General features: G+C 38.2%; 2 protein-coding genes across 10 annotated transcripts in view; one reads left to right on the plus strand and one right to left on the minus strand.

Moving 5' to 3' along the window:
• Nucleotides 1-1,330: 1,330 nt before the first annotated feature.
• On the minus strand, nucleotides 1,331-2,484 carry LOC125486803. The gene has a single exon (XM_048616031.1). The coding sequence runs from the start codon at nucleotides 2,232-2,234 to the stop codon at nucleotides 1,380-1,382; it is 855 nt and encodes a 284-aa protein (XP_048471988.1). The 5' UTR covers nucleotides 2,235-2,484; the 3' UTR covers nucleotides 1,331-1,379.
• Nucleotides 2,485-2,722: 238 nt separating this feature from the next.
• The window catches only part of ccpg1 (cell cycle progression 1), a 49,823-nt gene continuing 33,073 nt past the window's right edge, over nucleotides 2,723-19,472 (plus strand). For 3 of the 9 annotated variants that reach the window (XM_020519944.2, XM_020519943.2, XM_048616118.1), the window contains exons 1-5: nucleotides 2,749-2,854; nucleotides 7,557-7,632; nucleotides 11,858-11,957; nucleotides 16,335-16,417; nucleotides 17,481-17,691. In XM_020519944.2, coding sequence (XP_020375533.1) covers nucleotides 7,573-7,632; nucleotides 11,858-11,957; nucleotides 16,335-16,417; nucleotides 17,481-17,691 — 454 coding nt within the window. In that variant the 5' untranslated portion in view covers nucleotides 2,749-2,854; nucleotides 7,557-7,572. Of the gene's footprint in view, nucleotides 2,855-6,987; nucleotides 7,028-7,556; nucleotides 7,633-11,857; nucleotides 11,958-16,334; nucleotides 16,418-17,480; nucleotides 17,692-19,472 lie in introns of all 9 variants that reach the window. The other 6 variants (XM_048616117.1, XM_048616116.1, XM_048616115.1 and 3 more) reach the window with 5 other exon arrangements.

Below are 19,472 nucleotides of genomic sequence, written 5' to 3' on the forward strand. Positions count from 1 at the left end.
TTCAAATGTTTAGAGTACCCGTAGGAAGATGAACATTGACTAGACATTTAAGTTAACTCATCATCACCATAGGTTTTTAAACCTACTTCAACAGCACAATCGAGTCTTGGTCCATACAACATCAAAGCAAAATAGTTGGACATTCTGACCCTGGATTTAGACTGTATCTTTAGCATTGTGGGGTAAACAAACACTTAATAGTAATGTAATTTAAACTGGATTTTATTGACACACCAGATCCCAATAGTAATTGAATTACATGATGTTTATATTAGGGAAGTTATGAACAATGTATATTTGGGAATGAAGCAAGTGTGACATATTCAGCAGCTACATACTATGTACAACAATTTTAATATATTACTTAATCAGCAGGAGCAGAGCTGTCAAAATGGAAAAAAAGGGTGGCCTTTAAAATTATAGGATGATTCTCGAGAGAATTAATTGTTGAGGCAGGACCATTCTTTAAATTGTTGGAGTTGGGAGGTATTTTAAAGTTAAACAGGATAAATTAGATTGGTATTTCAGGTCACAGATTGGAAAGCAGGGCCTAAACAAATGACTGGCACAGGACCCAGACAGAAGTAAGATCTGGAGCTATTTTGTCTAAATTACAAACATAGGGATAGAACTGAAATGTCAGGGCAGGGAACTGTGGGGTGTGGGGGTGGGAACTGAACCATTGCTTTTACAAGTTGCTGCAGAAAAAGGAAATGGTGAGAAGGGGAAGTGGTACTGTGCTGAAAGCCTTTTGAAATGCAACCGTAAGACAGCAGCTCCTTAGAGCTAGTGTGCTGCATTACATTGCCGAGCAGACTTCGTGCGCTAAGCGAATGCAAGGTGCAACAGCACTATCCGGTGTGAGTGAGGTGGAGGGGGGAGGGGCTGAGTTTGTAGGATTTTACGTGAAAGAAAAGCTTTTGATTGCTAGTTCTTAACATTTGTTGAGTCTGACTATCTTCCTCCGAATGCATCCCTGAAAAATTATGACAAGAGTGCGGTTGTACACAGGTGAATACTGAACTACACGAATGTTGAATATTTTACACAATCTCTCCCCTGTTCACAAACATAACTGAACTGTTCTATTCACTATGCCAACAAATATTACCATAATATATCATCCGGTTGACTACTACAAGATCATGATGTGGAGGTGCCAGTGTTGGACTAGGTTGGACAAAGTCAGAAGTCACAGTACACCAGGTTATAGTCCAACAGGTTTATTTGTAATCATACAAGCTTTCGAAGCGCAGCCCTTCGTCAGGTGCACCCTTCCTCATTGCACCTAACGAAGGGGCTGCGCTCCGAAAGCTTGTATGATTACAAGACCACATGCACTCTCGAATCACGACGACTTCGCTCCCCGTACAGTCGAGTTATAAGGGGAGAAAATCGTGCACTCTCTTTTTATCCGACCCAGTATTTAAAGAACGGTTACGGTACATTCCGCCGGTTTGGAGCATCGCAGAGAAGGACTGCGTTAGTGGTTTGTAGACTGAAGGAGCAATTTCACAAGTCGGTTGGTTGGACCCATACGCCGCACTGGTGGTTCTGAAAAGTGGATTTTGTGGTTTAACGAACGGAACGGGGGAAAATGGTGCCGTCGGGAACTTTGCCATGCAGGAAAAGATTGGGTTACCAGGATTCGCGCAGGGAGACCACAGCTTCTCATCCCCTGCTTTTGCAGCAGCGACTGGAACAGGACTATCACCATTCATTTCCTTCTTATGCTCAACTTCTGAAGCAAAACATTGACTGTGATCATCACGGACTGAGCTTTTACACTCACCCTTTGGAGCAAAGGATAAACGGATATCATCACACACGCTGTCATTACATGCCTTTACAACAAAAGCTGGATTGAAATCGTCCCGCACTTCATTACACTGAACCTTCCGAGCATGGGCTAAATCAGCATCCTCATAAACTATGTCTTCAGATTCAACCTTAGGGGCAAAAGATTGGTTAAATTCCTTACAAATTGAGTCTTCAATCTGATCCTTCTGAGCTAGGGGTGAATTGGGATCAATTTCACAATTTGCAGACTCAACTTTTGAAAAGGGCAGTTTGAGATTATCACACACCGAGTCTTCAAAGTGAACCTTTCGAGCGAGGGACGAGTTGATATTGTCATCTCTGGGCTCAACCTGTGGAGCAGCTGGATCATCACCACATATTGGGTCTTTGAACTGAACCGTTCGAGCAGTCGCTGGAGTGGCATGACAGCTCATGGTCCCTTTCAATACGAAGCTTCGGGTCTTCCCAGTTGGAACAGTACCTTTAAACGGTCCCCCTTCTCTATTTCTGATTCCCAGCACCCACAGTTCTTTGTTTTTCTCACTTTCTGCAGCTCTCTTTTGGCCAAGTAACAGTTTGAGTGTGCCATGCAGCAGGGTCCAGAGGGAAATATTGCAATCAATGCAACCCCTCTGCCACCCTTAGCCCCTGGTTGCCATGGAACCATTGTTCGGCTCGAGCTGTTTGTTGTGGCAGCGGCGCCTTGGTAACGGTGTCTGATTGGTTGTTCGTCATGAAAGGGGCGTCACCAGAGCGCGTTTGCGTGGTGCATTCTGGTTGTAGTCCGGTTGCGGCGTGGACGGCTCGTTCGGTGAGCGGGGAAGCCCCGTGGTTCTGGGACTGCAAGTCCCAGAATGCCACGCGGGGAGGCGGGCTTGCGCGCACGCGTGCATCCACGGCCGGGAGGGGGCGGGGCTTCGCTCCGCAGCGTCAGTCAAAACATCACAAGAGGAGGGGGAGGGGTGGGGGCTGGCAGCAGCGTCCGGAGGCTGTTGTTTTTTAACCGGTCACCAACAGCGTTTTATTTATCGCCGGCTGAAGGGAGAGGCGGCAGGTAAGGCTGTTGGGGTGCGGGTCTGGGTTTGAGGTCCGGCTCGGTGTGAGCGGGTCGCGATCGCCACTGTCTCCCGGGGTGACGGACGGCGGGCCCCAGGAAGTGGTGATTGGGATTGATCTGATTTGGGAGAGGCCGCTGTCGGGAAGGACTGAGGGCCTCGGTTCCTCGGCTGGAGGTTAACCTTGCCCTGCCTCGAATGGCCCGTTTCCCCGACTCCGCCCGCCCCCCTCCACCTTAAGCCGTGCTGCAGCTCCGAGAGGCTCAGGCGCGTCTCTGCCTCCCTGCTATTATTACTGCGCACTGAAAGGAGGCATTCCACAGTCACTGTTTATTTTGGTTTAGTAGCGGCTTCACTTTCTTCAGGCTTCCGATCCAGCAGCTCTGGTTTTCCTTCACACAGATTGCAAACGATTGCATGATCTGATTGCACTCTTACTTACGTAATTCCCCCTCCCCCACCCTATGTTTTTCCCCGTTATTTATGGCAATGGGAGTAACGCGCACCTCCCATACTGCCCGGTGTACTGGTGAAGAATGAAATTAAACTGGAGCTCCGCAAGTGCCTTCTTCACAACCATCCTTTGATCACAGTTGATGAGGAAACCGTCCTTTGACAGCAGCAGTCGATGAGGAACAATTGCTGATATTGTTTGTTTTGTTTGTTTTGCAAACCATGATCTGTATTTTGGGCAGCTCTTTCTGCACTTCCCTAATTTCCCTGGGAAGACAGTTTACAACCAAGTCATTGCTCCCCAACTTTCCAGCACTCTCCAGTGACTGTTTCATAAGCCATGATGCTGACAATAATCACAGCATGGGTGTGAAAGGAACATTAGTACCCCTGTGATTGCAATGATGATTTACATGATCGCTATCAAGGACCAAAGTATAGAATGGGGCTACTATGATTTAAAGATTCAATATGTGCATCTAAGTCGAAGAACAAGAATTCCTTATAATTCTGTTATTAGCCTACCAAGGATTCAGATAGAAATCGCAATCTTTTATGGAACAAGGATTTACTTGAGGTTGCAAAACCTTTTATTTTCTTACCTCTGATATGGTCAAGCTTCTTTCCCCTCCTCCACATGATTCCTGGTTTCTGTCTGGCATTTTTCTCCAGCAGCACAACTGTCATTGACAATTCAACAAAGTGGAAAATTATATCATCCAATGGTTACAACACAGGAGGAGGTAATTCAGCCTGCTGGAATGACTCTGTGGGATGTGGGCAGGCAAACAATGCATTATCTCAATAACTATAATTTCAGTGACTATTTTGGGTTTTATTCAAACAGAAAATTTTCTTAGAACCAGAAGAGACTTTGGGTTAAGGAGGACTGTTTCATTGTCAGTAACTTCAGTTATGCTTGTTGTATTATCCCTTCATTTGTACCAAACCATTTGGTTTTATTTTCATCCTGTTCATAATATTCACTTTTCTGAGAACTTATTGTGCTGTTAGTTTTTAAAGTAAAATCAAGTTGCCTAACTGCTGTTTTTGCCCAAACATCTTAATTAACTTGCCTCCTTTGTAACAATAAATAATTTGCCTACAACATTGTATCATTTGTGATTGTGAATTTAATCTTTAGATTCTTGTCTTGTTTGAGATTAATACCATCTTATGGTAATAAAGCTACTGAAACAGTGCAGAATATTAGTGTCTTTGAACCAGTCTTAAACTGCAAGTATTTCATAGAATCCCCATAATGCAGAGAGGGGCCATTTGGCCCATCAAGTCAACACTGACCCTCCGAAGAGCATCCTCCCAGACATAACCCCCACCCTATCCCCATAACCCCATTTATTTTGAAGAGCAGGGTTATTCATTGGCTGGAAACCACTTCCACAATGAAAAGTCTATGTTTATTGTCCTTGTTACATCATAAGCGTGTAAAATGAAACCACTGTAAACCAAAGATGAACTCAGAATTTAACTTACACTATTAACCAGAATAAACTTCTGTTTGCAATGTAGTCATTTCTGTTCTGTACAACCCTTTCCTAGTTTTTTAAGTTCTGAATTTCTTTTTTTAAATGCAATTTTAGACTTTTTAATCTAATCTTTTCTATATTTTGTTTTCCTTTGAAAATACTTTTTTTTTCTTCTTGGTGTCTGTAATTGGGAGAAACTTACAAAAAACACTGGATCCCAGTCAAAAATCAGGAACATCCATGCATGCATGCAGTAAATGCTGAAGATTCACTGTTTTTTATGTATATAGTATCAACCACTACTGAGTGTTGTGTGAGCAAATGCAATTGTATTTTGAATTTAAATAAATTGGTGATTAAACAGAAAGATATTTGTTGGTATATGAAATTAATATTTCTTGATAGGCCACATTTAATGTAGTGGCGCAATAGGCTACTTTACAGAACTATACATGTAATTGTCCCTAATAAAAACCAAAAGAACTGTGGATGCTGTAAATCAGGAACAAAAACAAAGTTGCTGGAAAAGCTCAGCAGGTCTGGCAACATCTGTGAAGGAGAAAACAGTTAACGTTTCGGGTCCGGTGACCCTTCCTCAGTCCCTGTTCTTTTGTTTGCAATGTAATTTTTGCAATGAAGTTTGACTACTGATTTGGCAATTATTGAAAATACTTTTCCTCTCAAAATATTGCATAATTTTGCAAACCTTTTATGAAGTGTTAACTGCTTCCTCTTCTCTGTACGAAATACAACCCCAATTTTGATTATTTCAAAAATATATGTTCCAAATCATTACATGAAAACTGGATTGTTAGGAGTTAGGGACTTGGAGTCGAGTCACATCTTTCAGCTTTTGGGCTGCAATTTCGCTTGGGTCTTCTATAGACCTCAATAAAACTTCCATGCATACTCATGTGACATAGGCTAATCACTTTTGCTGGTCAATACTAAATCTCTTTGGAATAAAGTTCACTGCATGATATGCACCTCAAAATGGGTCCTGCCATTTGCTGAGACCATTTTAAAATTTGAATTGTTATTTCTATTCAAGGACTATAGTGTGGAATAGTCTCAGCATTGAACTCCAATTTAATTATGCACCAATTATGATTCACCTGCCCTTCATCATGCTGGACAATCAAGGTTCCACTGTAATTTGGAAAAAAATGTACAGTGCTGATCTGTTTTGTTACCAGCACATAATTTATTACTATTTACAAAGCATGAAAAAGGGCATTTAAGGGTAAAATTTCTATCCTTGTCAATCCTTCCTCTATTTTGCTTTGACACTTCCAGTACTGGATTTCTGAAAATTGGATTTGACAGTCTGAATGAATGTTGATCTAAGCAGGCATGATTCAATATTGTCTCCAATTATCAGCGTGGTTTGTAAGCACATAAGCTAAATGCTCATCTTCTAGTAGTTTTCTAGTGCAAAACACTGATGTTACACACGTGAATTAGGAGCAGCAGTAGACTGTTCAACCTCTTGAGGTTGCTACACCATTGATGACTGATCTTTATATGTGCCAGCGAGTTTGATTTATTGCTCTCATACGCTGATCAGTAACAACTGGGTTGAGCCATAAAGAGCACATTTTGAGATCCATGTTTTTGCTTTCAATTTGATTTGATACAGTAGTGATAGTACAATGTTAGGAATAACTTAAGCAATGAGAGCAGCATGGCTTTTTTTTTTTACCACCAATGCTATTAAACATAATGGGAAGGTACTAAAAACCTTTTGGTTTCTTTCAGATCCCATGATAATTATTGTAATACCTGTTTTCCATTTTTTGCGAATAACGGTGAAAGCTGTACTGCACTGCGAAAAATAATGCCTGAAATGTGTACATCCTGAACTATTGCAGGAAACAGGCTTACTTAGCGGTATAATCTTAATAGCAGTTTCACAAGTTTCTCTGCTACTTTCACTTTGAATGAAAAGTATTACACAATTGAAAAACTTTGAAATATGAAGCAAATCTGGGTTTTATAAATGGGGTAGGATGCATAGTTGGGTAAATATTGGAAATATCTGAGTTTGCATCTGGGGTATGATATTTAGTCCATGAAAGAAAATCAAAGTAAAAAGAGTTTGCCTTTAATTGGCTTGAGGAGCGAAATAACCCACTCCTGTTCCTTGTTTGTATGTTTGTGATTAAAATAACTAACAAATGGTTGTCTTGCAGGCTTAAATTCCAGTTCGCATTGGTAGCTGCGAGAACACTCGTGAGTTTTTAAATGGGATTGTATGTGCAGACTAGAGGTGTCGTCATAGGGCTATATTTAACAACCATATATAAATATAATATTGTTGAAAGCCCCACTTTTATTTTAAGTTTGAACTGCGCTGTGCAGCTGTTGTTGTGACCAGTGACCTTGGTTCAGGGAGGACAGATGGGTCACATGATTCCTCAAACAAAAACAAGCTGTTCTTACAATATATGATGTAGCGTACTATTAATCCAAAGTTTTTTTTTAAACTGGCATAAATTTTAATTGTTCTCTAGTTTTAATTAAATAATTTTAATTAAACAGAATAGAAAGTTTTTCCTTTGGCACAAATTAAGAGCACACTGCATGTTGGCTTTTCATGAGTGCCAGTGGAGTTTAAATAGTGTTGTTTGGGTTCCAGAAACATTTGTTTACATATGTTTTTAATAACAGACAAAACAAAATGAATGTTGTTTGGAAAAGTATCAGTCTTAATGAAAATTTGATTTTTTTTTTGCTAATTTTGATATTACTTGTTTTGCAGTTACCTTGGCGTGAAGATGTCAGAGAGTTCCAGCGATAGTGAATCATCCTGTGGTTGGACCATAATTAACCATGAAGTATACAATATTTTTCTTATATCATAGTGCTTAAGAAATGGAATGTTATAATTGTGGTTTATCTGTGCACTGAAGAATTGAGTTTTTAAAAATTATGAGATGTAAGAACTAACTGTGCAATAACTTGTGTTTTACAAAAAAGCAAGATTTGCTTTGCACATTCTATTGCAGAATCATGTTCCAGGTCTTCATAAGTTTTTATGATTTTGGTGCACATAAGCAGATGGGGAAGTCCCTCCACAATTGTTTCGCATTGTGCAATGGTCTATGTAGCATAGTCAACTTATATATTTGCATAGTTTTCTTTGGAATTTGTCACTTAATTAACTGTTTTAATTTATTCCAAGTGACTAGAAAAAATATATTTATGCATAGTTACGATGATGTAGCATTGCATATATATTGTGAAAATCCTATGTTCTATTTGGAGTACAGAATCTTTGTGTCTAGGCTGATGTAACAAATGCAAGATCTTCATAATCATTTAAAAATAAGTCCCACAATGGAAACTTTTGTAAAGAGCTTCTGATTAATGTATATCATTAACATACAAGGGAAAGACAGACTTTTTTTTAAGAGATAAAGTAGTTGTAATGAGAAAAATTGGATATTGTATATTTAAATCTTTATTGAAAAAGTTGTTTAAAATAACACTGGAAACCTGTTACTTTTAAATGTCATTAGTCAACCCTGGATGTTTACTCTTGCTCGGTGATTGCCATTGACAGAAATTGATCTTGACTAGCTCGATGCATGTTGTTGTGACAAGAGCAGGTCAGAGGCCAAGAATTCTGCTGCGAGTAACTCAAGTCTCGTCTTCCCCAAAGTCTCTCCATCATCTACAAGGCACAGATGAAAAGGGTGATGGAATACTCTCAACTACCTGGATGGGTGCAGCTCCAACAACACTTGACCTAGAAATCATCCAGGACATCCACCACTTTGAATATTTGCTCCCTTTACCACCAATGCACAGTTGCAGCAGTGTGTACCATCTAAAGAGATGCACTGCAGTAACTCACTGAGGCTTCCTTGATAGCACCTTCCAAACCCGTGACTTCTGCCACTTAGACAGCCAAGGGCAGTCTCTACATGGGCCCAAACCAACCACAAATTCCCTTCTAAACCATACACCATCCTGATTTGGAATTATCTTGCCATTCCTCCACTGTTGCTAGGTCAGTATCCTGGATCTTCTTCCTTAATGGTACTTTGTGATTTTGTACACCACAAGGATGACAGCAGTTCAAGAAGGTAGCTTACTGTTAACTTCTCTGAGAAAATTAGTGATGAGCAATAAATACTGGCCTAGCCAGTGATGTCCACGTCATGTGAAAGAACAAAAATGCATGTATGTTTTTTTTTCAAAACAAAATAGATCCATCATAAACAAAATTAGGGCATAATGGTTTCTGTTCACTACTATGCTTGTTGTAACTGTCTGGTATACTAGAAACATTGCAAGATGAAATGATATGTGATTATATGCTGTATGTTTCCATGTGCAAGTGTATATAAATGTATACTTAAAAAAATTCTGGAACAGCAGTGAAAGTAGATCAGAATAATACTGAGCATATTTTGAGTTATTTCTAGCTAAAGTTATTATTGTTTTTTTTTTGTTGTCTGTCTTGATGATGGAGAAGTTTGCCATACAAAATAGTGTGGCTTTCTGTCCTTTCCGACCTGGGTGAAAATTAGTGAGTATTTTAACTGGAAAATGTACATAAGCTGATGGGATGGTGTTAAACTGATCTGGCAATGATACCTTTGGGATTGATTTCTTATTTTGGTAAGAGATCAATAAATTATGCGGATTTGCATTATTTATCGATGTTCTTATCTTCGAGCCCCTGTTGGGACAGATCTAAAGATGGGTTTTCTGGAAGAAACAGTACATGAGGTAAATATCAACCACAAAGCTAGCGTTGATGACTTATTTTCATAACATCCCAGATATGTAATTATCTTTTTATATTCAAAATACTTTCTCCTTTTTGCTTTTAACTTCTATGCTTACTAAGTGGAACCCTGGAATTAAAGAACAGTTATTTCAGCTTTACAATCTTTTGCACTTTGCAAGAATTAAAGAGCTGTTCTAAGAACCATGTAGCTTTAATCCAGTGTATCGCTGCAATTTTCATGTACAATATTACCTGTAAATTTGGCTCAATCTAAATACGAAAATTCTGTAACAATATACTAATTGCATTAAGGCCAGAAATATTTGGAGCAGTATGATATCATTTGTTAAGACCATGTTTTTCTAATTAATATTATGAAATATAAATTTTGAAATCATCCAACCTTTTATGTACATTAAGTACTGTTGAAAAAAAATTGTGGAAACCTTTCGCATTTTCATGTAACAGGATATGATGCATTACAAAAAGATTGACATATATAACTAGTATTAATAAAATGTCACTAAAATATGATGCTGTAATGTCAGAAATAGAGAAATTCCATCTTGTAACTTTTAAATTTTGGATATAAATGTATACCTGTTCAGAATGGCTTTTTGTTAGGGGCAAGAGCTATGTTAATGAGCTAGGTGGGATTTTGGTGGATGTATCTCAGGAACAGCACAATTGATTAAGGAAATATGCTTGCAGAGGTTTTGGCATAAAGCATCCATCAGGTTTTCAGAAATTTTGTGCTGAACAGTATGAGAGAATTTCAGCCAACTATATTTATGTAGTGGGTTTAACAAGGTGTAGAGCTGGATGAACACAGCAGGCCAAGCAGCATCATAGGAGCAGGAAGGCTGACGTTTCGGGCCTAGACCCTTCATCAGAAATGTGGTGGGTGTTGTGAAGTTTTAGATGATCTGAAATGCTTTCCAGCCACTGACTATTGAGTATCATTCTGCCAGGTGATTTGATGGCATTTGGTTGAATTTTTCAACAAGAGGACAATTTTGGTCAATTGGTGCAGCAAGCTGCCCATTATATGTTGAATATACCATGCTGTGTTTAGCAATTGAACTGTTGGCACTGACAGGTATCATTAAATATAATGCGGATAAAATGTCATTAATATTCATAACAAATCACAAGAAGAGGCAGTCAATCCACTGGATTCACTGTTTAAACCTAACTTTAAAAGATGAATCTGCTGGTAATTATAAATATCTTAAAGTTGTTTTCACCTTGGTGTCCATGTACTGCCAATGTACCAGTAAATAGTCCTCCCACCCTTTTTGTTTGAGCACGTTGTTCCTGATTGTCTATAATGAATTGTTAAAAGTGATGTAATATAAACACATTGGTTAAATGCATTTTCACTGTCTTACTTTGCGTCAGGTTAACTTTCTGTGAAACATTTTATTGAAAGTTAGCTGCTTTCTGAAGGGAATTTCCATTGCAGACTAGCTGCCAGTTGCGTCATCTGGACAAAGTTGAAACATAAATTTATTTTGGGAAATGTTGGTATAAATAGTGCATTTGATGCCACTTCATGTGGTGTGGATTTGGGAATCTAGATGAGCTTCCTGGAACATAGGAACAAGAAGAGGACATTTAACCCTTCAATCCTATTTCACCGTTCAGTGAGTTCACGGCTGATCTTCAGTTTAATTCCACAGACCTTTGTTTGCCCCATATCCCTTAATACCTTTTGCCAACTTCTACGTTTCAAAAGCAAAAATAACAGGAGATTATTAATATAGTAATCCAATCCAAACAGTGTATCCCACAGACTCTGTATTCAAACAACATGACCAAGCTACATTTTAGCAGGAACAGTCTTATGATGAAAGATGGTTCATGGTGTCATTGTTATTGTTTTGAAATATGTAATAACTTTGCAACTACACTAGGGAGCTGAATGTACAATACATTAAAATATGTTACTCGTTAGTTTAAAGCTGGACTCTTAACCTGAGATATATTTTAAGTTGAAGAGAGATGAATTAATTTGTGGCATATTATACACTTATGGAAAGGGGATTTGGAGTTTCCCCATTAATTACTTATCGATTGGGCAGATAAAGTCATGCTCTGATTTGTGGAAATCATTGCAGTCCACTTGGGGAGTGGTTGGTGCTGCTGAACTCAAGTCGACTATCTAGCATAAAATGCAGAATCAAGATGTGCACACCTTCATGTTGATCTCCAAGAGAAAAGTTTCAAACTATAGCTGATTGATAAATGTATTTTGCTTTTGAAAATAAATTATTAAAGTGCTACTTTAACATTGTTGATTGATGATGTCCTTTGCTTAGGGTTCTGATGTGGAGATTCTCAGCTCCGACAAAGGAGAAGCTGAAGGCATTTCAAAGCCTTTGCCAGAACAACAACTTGACAAACCTTTTGAATTGCAAGGTAAGCAATGTAGCTAATGAGTATACTAGACATGTTCTTTATTTTTAATCTTCTGCTGTAAAGAAGCTGCATATAAATATCATCTCAAATATTGCTAAAAGGAAACATGAAGTTGAAGCTATTCATTTTGCACTCACCAGAACCAGAATGCAGGAAACAGACTTGAACAAGGGGACATTTTTTTTTTAAAACAACATGAGAAGAGGGTGCTGATTAGTAGGGCCATCGTTGCCATGGAGATGTAGTAAGAATAGTTACCGATCAATCTTAATTCTCAGACCAGGCAAGTTGATCTGATTGGTCAAGGTGTTGCCATGTAGTAGAGATTAGTTGACAACATGAAAAGGTTATTAAAAAGGTACAATGTACATATAAATTCCATTTGCTTACATAAACAGGTCCTGTATAATTGTTTATGTAGCTTTTAGCACCTGCAAATGCATCACATTGTGAGCCCAATTGATGATCTCAAATTCAGTACTACTAAACAATTATTTACATAACGTCTCCTGCTGGAATACTATACCATGAAGATTGGATACCCACCAGTAGTTTTCCCAAATGACTGCTATCCATATGTGGGCATGGATGGAACTTTGCAATTGGAAAAGGACAGTTCATTGCCTGTTTACGGTTCTCACCTGGTTCTGTGCTTTTCCTGCAAAATTCTACATCAGGAGTGGGGACCCTGGCTAATTTTCCCTTGGTAACTAGGAGCAGTTTTATTCCCTTGTTGGTATTCCCCTGTTTAACTAACTGTAGAGACTGTGGAATGGTACTGGGACTTTTCTGATGCTTATGGCTTAGCTGTTCACTGTATAAGCTTTCTGTCCCATTGGGATAATGGAATTACTGTGAAACATTTGCAAGAAACAGAGCTTTACTGCTGTGCAATGAACTGTTATTTATTAGATAGGCTTTGAAGGGTATTTCATTTCTCATTTTTTTAAGAGCTCAGTATGTAGGCATTTTTATTAGCAAGAACTAAATATTTAAGAATTATAAGTGAATAGATTAGTTGGTGACATAGTGTCTACATTTTAGACTTTAGATGTACATTTATGCTGGATGGTGCAGGATGTTCCAGTTAATTCTATTTAGTTAATTTTTTTCTCATGCTGCAGAGTGTTTAATCTTCTTGCTCACTCCCTCTAATTTCTAGGATGAGAAAAATTGTATATGTAAAATTGTCGAGTTCTGTTTATGTTAATTGATTCCTGTAAAGTTCAAGCCAATAAATATGGCTCCAAAGCCAGATGGATTGTAAATGAGGAGGAGGTTTTGGGGTAGAATGTCCCTCCTTGTCCATTTTCCTTTTATTGGGTTTTGGATTCTCCTGAGATGTAATCAACCCAGCTCAGGATCTGCCATCTGCTCCCAAAACTGGTGATTTATTGCAGTAGTTGTAAACTAGAGCAAATCTTTCAGCTCCTTTTCCTTCAAGATTAAAGTTGGAACATTGAGGAAAATTAGAGTGAATTCCGGAGCCCTGTGACATACCTTTGTTGTCCCCTAATGAAATGAATGAACCTTCATTATTTCAAGAGAGATGGGAACTCCTGTTTGGGAGGCAAAGTAACAGGTAGGACTGAGCTTGTATAGTGCAGTTCTTTTTTTTAAAAATAAACTACAGTGTTTAGTTAACAGTGCTTGCTTCGTTTAAAGTCTTTTTACATACAACAGTCTGTTATATGTAAAAAAAACACGAAGTTGTGTGGCTTAGTTCTGTCATTTAATTACGGGTTGTTTGGATTTCTCTTTTTTAAACATTAATTATCCCCAACAGGATTGTAACAAGACCACTTCCCTTCTGCATCTGGATTTAATATCCTGTAAGGAACCTGCAGCTTCTTTTCTCTTTCACACCAACAGCTGTTCTTTTGCACCCTCTCTTTCTGCCCAAAAGCTTGAGGCTGGCAAGTCTATTTACTGTCAGCGCGGCTACCCTTGCCATTCCTTCCCAGGTGTGAGAACTTTACATGTTGATCAGTAGATCAATGAATTAGCCAACCTGTTGTGGAGTAGTTTTCCTGGTGTCTTGGCCAATATTTGTTCATCGACCAACTTTGCTAACACGAGTGGAGATGGTGGCATAGTGATAATGTCACTTGACTAGTAGGGTTTTGGGTTTACATCTCAGTGGAACCTGGTGAAATTTAAAATGAATTAATAAATTTCGTATTGAACAGTAGTAATTGTGACCATGAAACTATCATTGATCATTGTAAAAACCCATTTGGCCCACTGAAAATCCACTGTCCTTACCAGGTGTGACCTACATGTGACTACAGACCCACAGCAGTGTGTTTGACTGTTAACTGCCTTCCAAAATCTCTCAGTTTGAGGCCAGATAGGGATGGGGAACAAATGCTAGTGCCCACTTCCCATGAAATAATTCTTTTTTTTTAAATCTAAATTTATGTTGTTGTATTTCTCTACGTAAGGTGTGTGATTTTTCTATATTTTAGCATTATTTATTTTAGAGTTTGGATTTTTTTATGCATCAACTTGTAGGTGTTTCTGAAGGTGTTCTGATGTGTAATGGGATTTTGTTTGAGTTTTTCAGTGAACATAATAAAGAAATGTTCAGTAGACTTTTAGTTAGGAGGTCAGAAATTTGATTTTCTTTTTCTTTTTGATCAGGGGAAATACTCAGTGTTTGGGGGAAGAAAAGGTTTTGCAGAAGTCTTGCTGAAACTGTATGTGTAAAACAGTTGCTCCTAAAGATGGGAGATAGCTTAGAACTATTAAGCCATAGATTACTGCAGTGCAGGGAGTTTAGTTTTAAAGTTCCAGTCAGAAGTATTTGGTTAAAACAGCGAAGGTGTTATTTGAAGCCAAGAAGGTCTAAACTTGGCTGTTTCCTGAGTCTTCATACAACTGTCAGACTCTCAAGACTGTTATGAAGCCACAGTTAAATGAAGCACTATTGATATAATAGAGAAGGAATTCACTCTGGTGTGAGTACTGCAAAAGGAGAGCTTTTGGGATTAATGGGACTGAGTTTTACTTTGTGTTTGAAAATCATTGAACATGGTTTGTTCTATTTTGATTTTCATTTTTGTGAGTAATAAATTTCTGTTTTGTTGTTAAAACCAAATCTGCATGGCATTCTTCTTTTTCAGTTAAAGACCACTGAGAAAGCAAATATGATATATAAAGCCAAATTTCAGTCTAGCATCTGACTTGTCCAGTAAAAACATGAGCTGGGAAAATAACAAACTTTATAGCAGTAACTATAAGTTACAATGAAAAGTGCTTCATTAAACAAGAAGTAGGTTCCATGGCTCTCCATGAGGTCATACAAGTGCAAGTTCATTTTCTCTTCTTTCTCACTTTCTCCTTTCTTGTGACCTCTGAAGCAATGTGTTTCATTGGTTTTTAATTTGCCACGTTTCACAGACCAATATCCATTTTTGAATTAGGCAGTAAAAGACTTTTCAGGGACTTCCCAGGGTTTTATTCTAAATCTGTAGTTTAGCACAAATACTAAACCTTTCCCTTCTGGACCCTTTAATAACATTTCTGAAAAAGTTGATTAAAATATCTATATGTTGCATTTAAGGAGAGAAAGTGCCTTTGTTTCAAAGGATTTTTACTGTATTGTTGTGACCAGAGCTTTTAACTTCAACTACTTATCCTGGCAAACAGGTGTTCCACTATGCTGAGGTTCCAAATATTGACCATGCTAAGCAGAAGCACATTATCACTTCTTGAGATGAAGTGTTGCTATGCTTTGAATGAGTCCTTTTGGTTAGGAATAAGCCAGCTATATACTTTACAAACTGCTAACTGAAAAATTAATAAATTCTTAGGAATTTACTAACACACAAGACCTTTTAATTGTGGAATGCACATTTTAGTTATGTGAAAATTCAAATTTGTTTTGATATAGAAAAATACTTTGTTATTAATATTAATTAGTTATCATTTCTATAGAAAAAAATTCTTACAATAGATCTTTGATGTATTTTGATTATCACTTAGTTCATTCCTTCATATTTTCTATGATACAGTGTTATAGTGGGATAATAATCAGCTTCTACATTTGCCTTTTATTATATTTGAATTTGAACTTGTAATCTATTAGAATAATTTTAACTTCAGACTTATTAAATAAAAAGCTTCATTTGATTATAGTACATTTTATTAAATAGAAACTCTGCATTGCGTTCTTTGGTTTCTGCAAGTCCTGCACAATGGTGTTTTACTGAGAACTGTAGTCAGTCCTGGCAGCTGGTCCTGTGTAAACCAGGACATTTGTCTGTAGGAATTTCACTGTGGCAACTTCTTAGTTTTCATTTTTGAATAATTTGTTGTATGGTTTAAATTTAATGAAAGCTTGATATGTTTTACACTGCATAATTTGTTTTTCAGCAGATGAAACTGAGCAGCCTGAACTACCAATAGAAACTCTTAGCTCCTCAGTTACGTTAGCAGAAAAGGAATTATTCTCTGAGGTGAGATTACATTGGAACCTGTGTTCTGTTATGAACACAGAGGCACAATATTCAAATAGCCAGATGTTGACACACACAGCTTCTGTGGAAAGTTTAACAAATTGCATGATATTGCCACTAAAGTTATTGAAGGAAGGTGATAGAATCATGAAAGCTCTAATAAAAACAGTTATTAGAATTTAGGAATTTATCATTCCTGTGTAGCACATAACCTCTAACTGTACACAGCTGATTTTAACTGAAGTGATGCTGAATGCATTCTGTGAGAATGGTCTAAGATACAAGCACTTAGAAAACATCTAGCGTTTGGAAGGGTATAAAACACCTTTAACACAATCTCTCATGATTATGAAAGCCAATTCAATGTGGCTTAGGTGTAGCAGAGTATCAGAAATCCTGCGAGCTGCTGTGCCAGGATTGCATTACACGTCTCAAGTTTCAACCACAGCTAACTGAAGTAAAGTTTTAAAATCATGCTGTTTTACCTAATTTAATAAATTTTTAAAAAACTTGTTTTCTTTATTGGGGTATATCCCAGCACTGCTTATATTAATTGGCTTCACTCTCAGTCTCAGGAGGTTTGAGTAGTATATAGCATATTTGCATTTGTCTCTAGCCCTTTCATTCACTTAAGCTGTAAATGCACTGCTTTGTATAATCCTTCCTGGATCCTGTATTGAACTCAAGATGTTGTACAATCTCTTCTTAAGTTCAATTGCCTTGGGGAAAATGGAACTTATTACATTTAAGTCAACATTTTATAATCTTGTATATCTCAGGCTTGATAGCCCCCAGTCACTACTCTTTGATTTGCTATTTCTTTCCTTTTTTTTTAAGTTGATCCTTCTTGGAAGTCAAAACCTTTTGTAATACTGCAATTCAAACTATTTTAAAGTAAATTAAAATCATTATGCCAGAAGTGTTCTAACAAAGTAACTTTAAATACCTGGCAAGAGTGTGAGATAGTCGAATGTTGCTTAGTTGACTTACTGGAATAAGGTTATTGCTGATTCTGACTTTTTAAATGGAAACTTAACAAAAGACTACTGTTTGCTTGTTCTAGCCAGCAAAAGATAAAATGGCTGATGACAGTACTTTTGTTGGTGCAACTAGTGATGATTCAGATATTGTTACCCTTGAAACGCCACCTGTAGAAGATCTTCAGGCTGTCCAGGAGGAAACTGAAGTTGCAGCACAAGAGCAAACAAACGATGATGAATTGAATCTAGGTTCATCTTCCAGCAGCCAGTATACCTTTGCTCCACCGGAAACTGGTAAGCATTGGGATGTCAGAGTGTAACTGTGTATGAGCTAACAGTCTCTGACCACAGAAATTTAATTCTGTGGTGTAGCTATATTGTAGTAAGTGTGAAATTCACAATTAGTATCAGCTGTTTGTTTTTGTTCAGTTATTGGAATACTGCACATAACTCTTGAAGTTAAAACATAATTAATTTATTACCCCTTAAGTTCGTAAGAAATAAGGACAGGAGAAGGCAGTTCAGCGACTGGAGTCTGCTCTGCCATTCAGTAGGATCATGACTGAGCTGCTGTTTCTTGGTTCCACTACTGATCGAGAATCCACCTATCTCAGTCATAAATATACATAAGGACTCTGCCCTCACAGCTGTTTGGCAAGAGGTTCCAAAAATGCTTAACTCTCTGAGAAAAGAAATTCTCCTCATCTCAGATTTTAAGTTGGCACCCCTTTATTCTTAGATGATGCCTCTGGTCCTAGACTTTCCTATGAGGGGAACATCCTTTCAACATTTACCCTGTCAAGCCCCTTTAAGATATCACCCCTCATTCTACTTTTTAACTCCAAGTAGAGTTCCAGTCTGTTTAACCTTTGTTCATAAGAGATCCTTCCATACTACGGATCATCCAACATTTTACATTGTACAGTTGTGAATTCAGAGTCAGAGAGCCATGCAGCACAGAAGAGGCCCTTTGGCCTATTGAGTCTGCATGGACCTATCTATGTTAATCTCACGTTCCAGCATTTGGCCCGTAGCCTTGATGTTATGACATTTCAAGTGCTTATCCATGTACATTTTAAAGGTTGAAGTTTCCAATCTACTTGCCATCCAGGCAGTGCATTCCAGATTCCCACCAGCCCCTGGATGAAAAATAAATTCCTCAAATCCCCTGTAAAGCCCTTGCCCTTCACTTGAAAATTATGCTGCTTTGTTATTGAATCTTCAACTAAGGGAAACCTGAGCCTTTCTAGCCTATTTTCATACGTGAAATGCTGTATCGCAGGGCAACATCCTGGCGTATCCCCTCCGCACCCCATCCTGTTGTGCTGGCTTCTGGATCTCTGAACATGCACCACAAGGTCCCTCTCCCTTTGATCTTCTAATGGCCTGCCTTTCAAAGAATACTCCCTTGTCTTGTCATGTCTTCCGAAATGCATCACCTCACACTTTTCAAGGTTAAATTCCATCTGCCACTGATCTGCCCATCTCACCAAACCCCTGTATATCTAACTGTAACCCAAGACCTTCCTCCTCACTATTAACCACTGAGTCAATCTTCTTGTCGTCTGAAAACATCTGTCCCTCATTTTCATCAATATCATTCATATAAATCACAAACAATGAACGACCCAGCACTGAATACTGTCCTCCAGTCACGCAAACAGCCTTCTACCATCATCCTCTGTCTCCTGATGAGAAGCCAGTTTTGGATCCACCTTGCCAATATACCCTGGATCTTGTGTCTTATATTTTTTTTTGCCAGTCCCTCATATGGGACATTGTCCAAGTCTTTACTGGAGTCTTATATAAACTATATCAATTCTGTAACCCTTATTTAAACACCAGATCACCACCTCTTAAAATTCAACCAAATTTGTTGGGCATGATCTCCCTCTGATTATCCCTGATCAAACCTTGCCTGTCCAAGTGGAGATTAATTCTCTCCTTAAGAATTTTCTCCAGTTGTTTCCCTGCCACTGTGAGACTCAGTGATCTGTAATTCCCTGGTTTATTTCTACCACCTTTCTTGAAAAGTGGAGCCATGTTAACCATCCCGTAGTCCTCTGGCACCTCCC

Source organism: Rhincodon typus, chromosome 33, assembly GCF_021869965.1.
Source record: "Rhincodon typus isolate 14 chromosome 33, sRhiTyp1.1, whole genome shotgun sequence".
Taxonomy (NCBI): Eukaryota; Metazoa; Chordata; class Chondrichthyes; order Orectolobiformes; family Rhincodontidae; genus Rhincodon; species Rhincodon typus.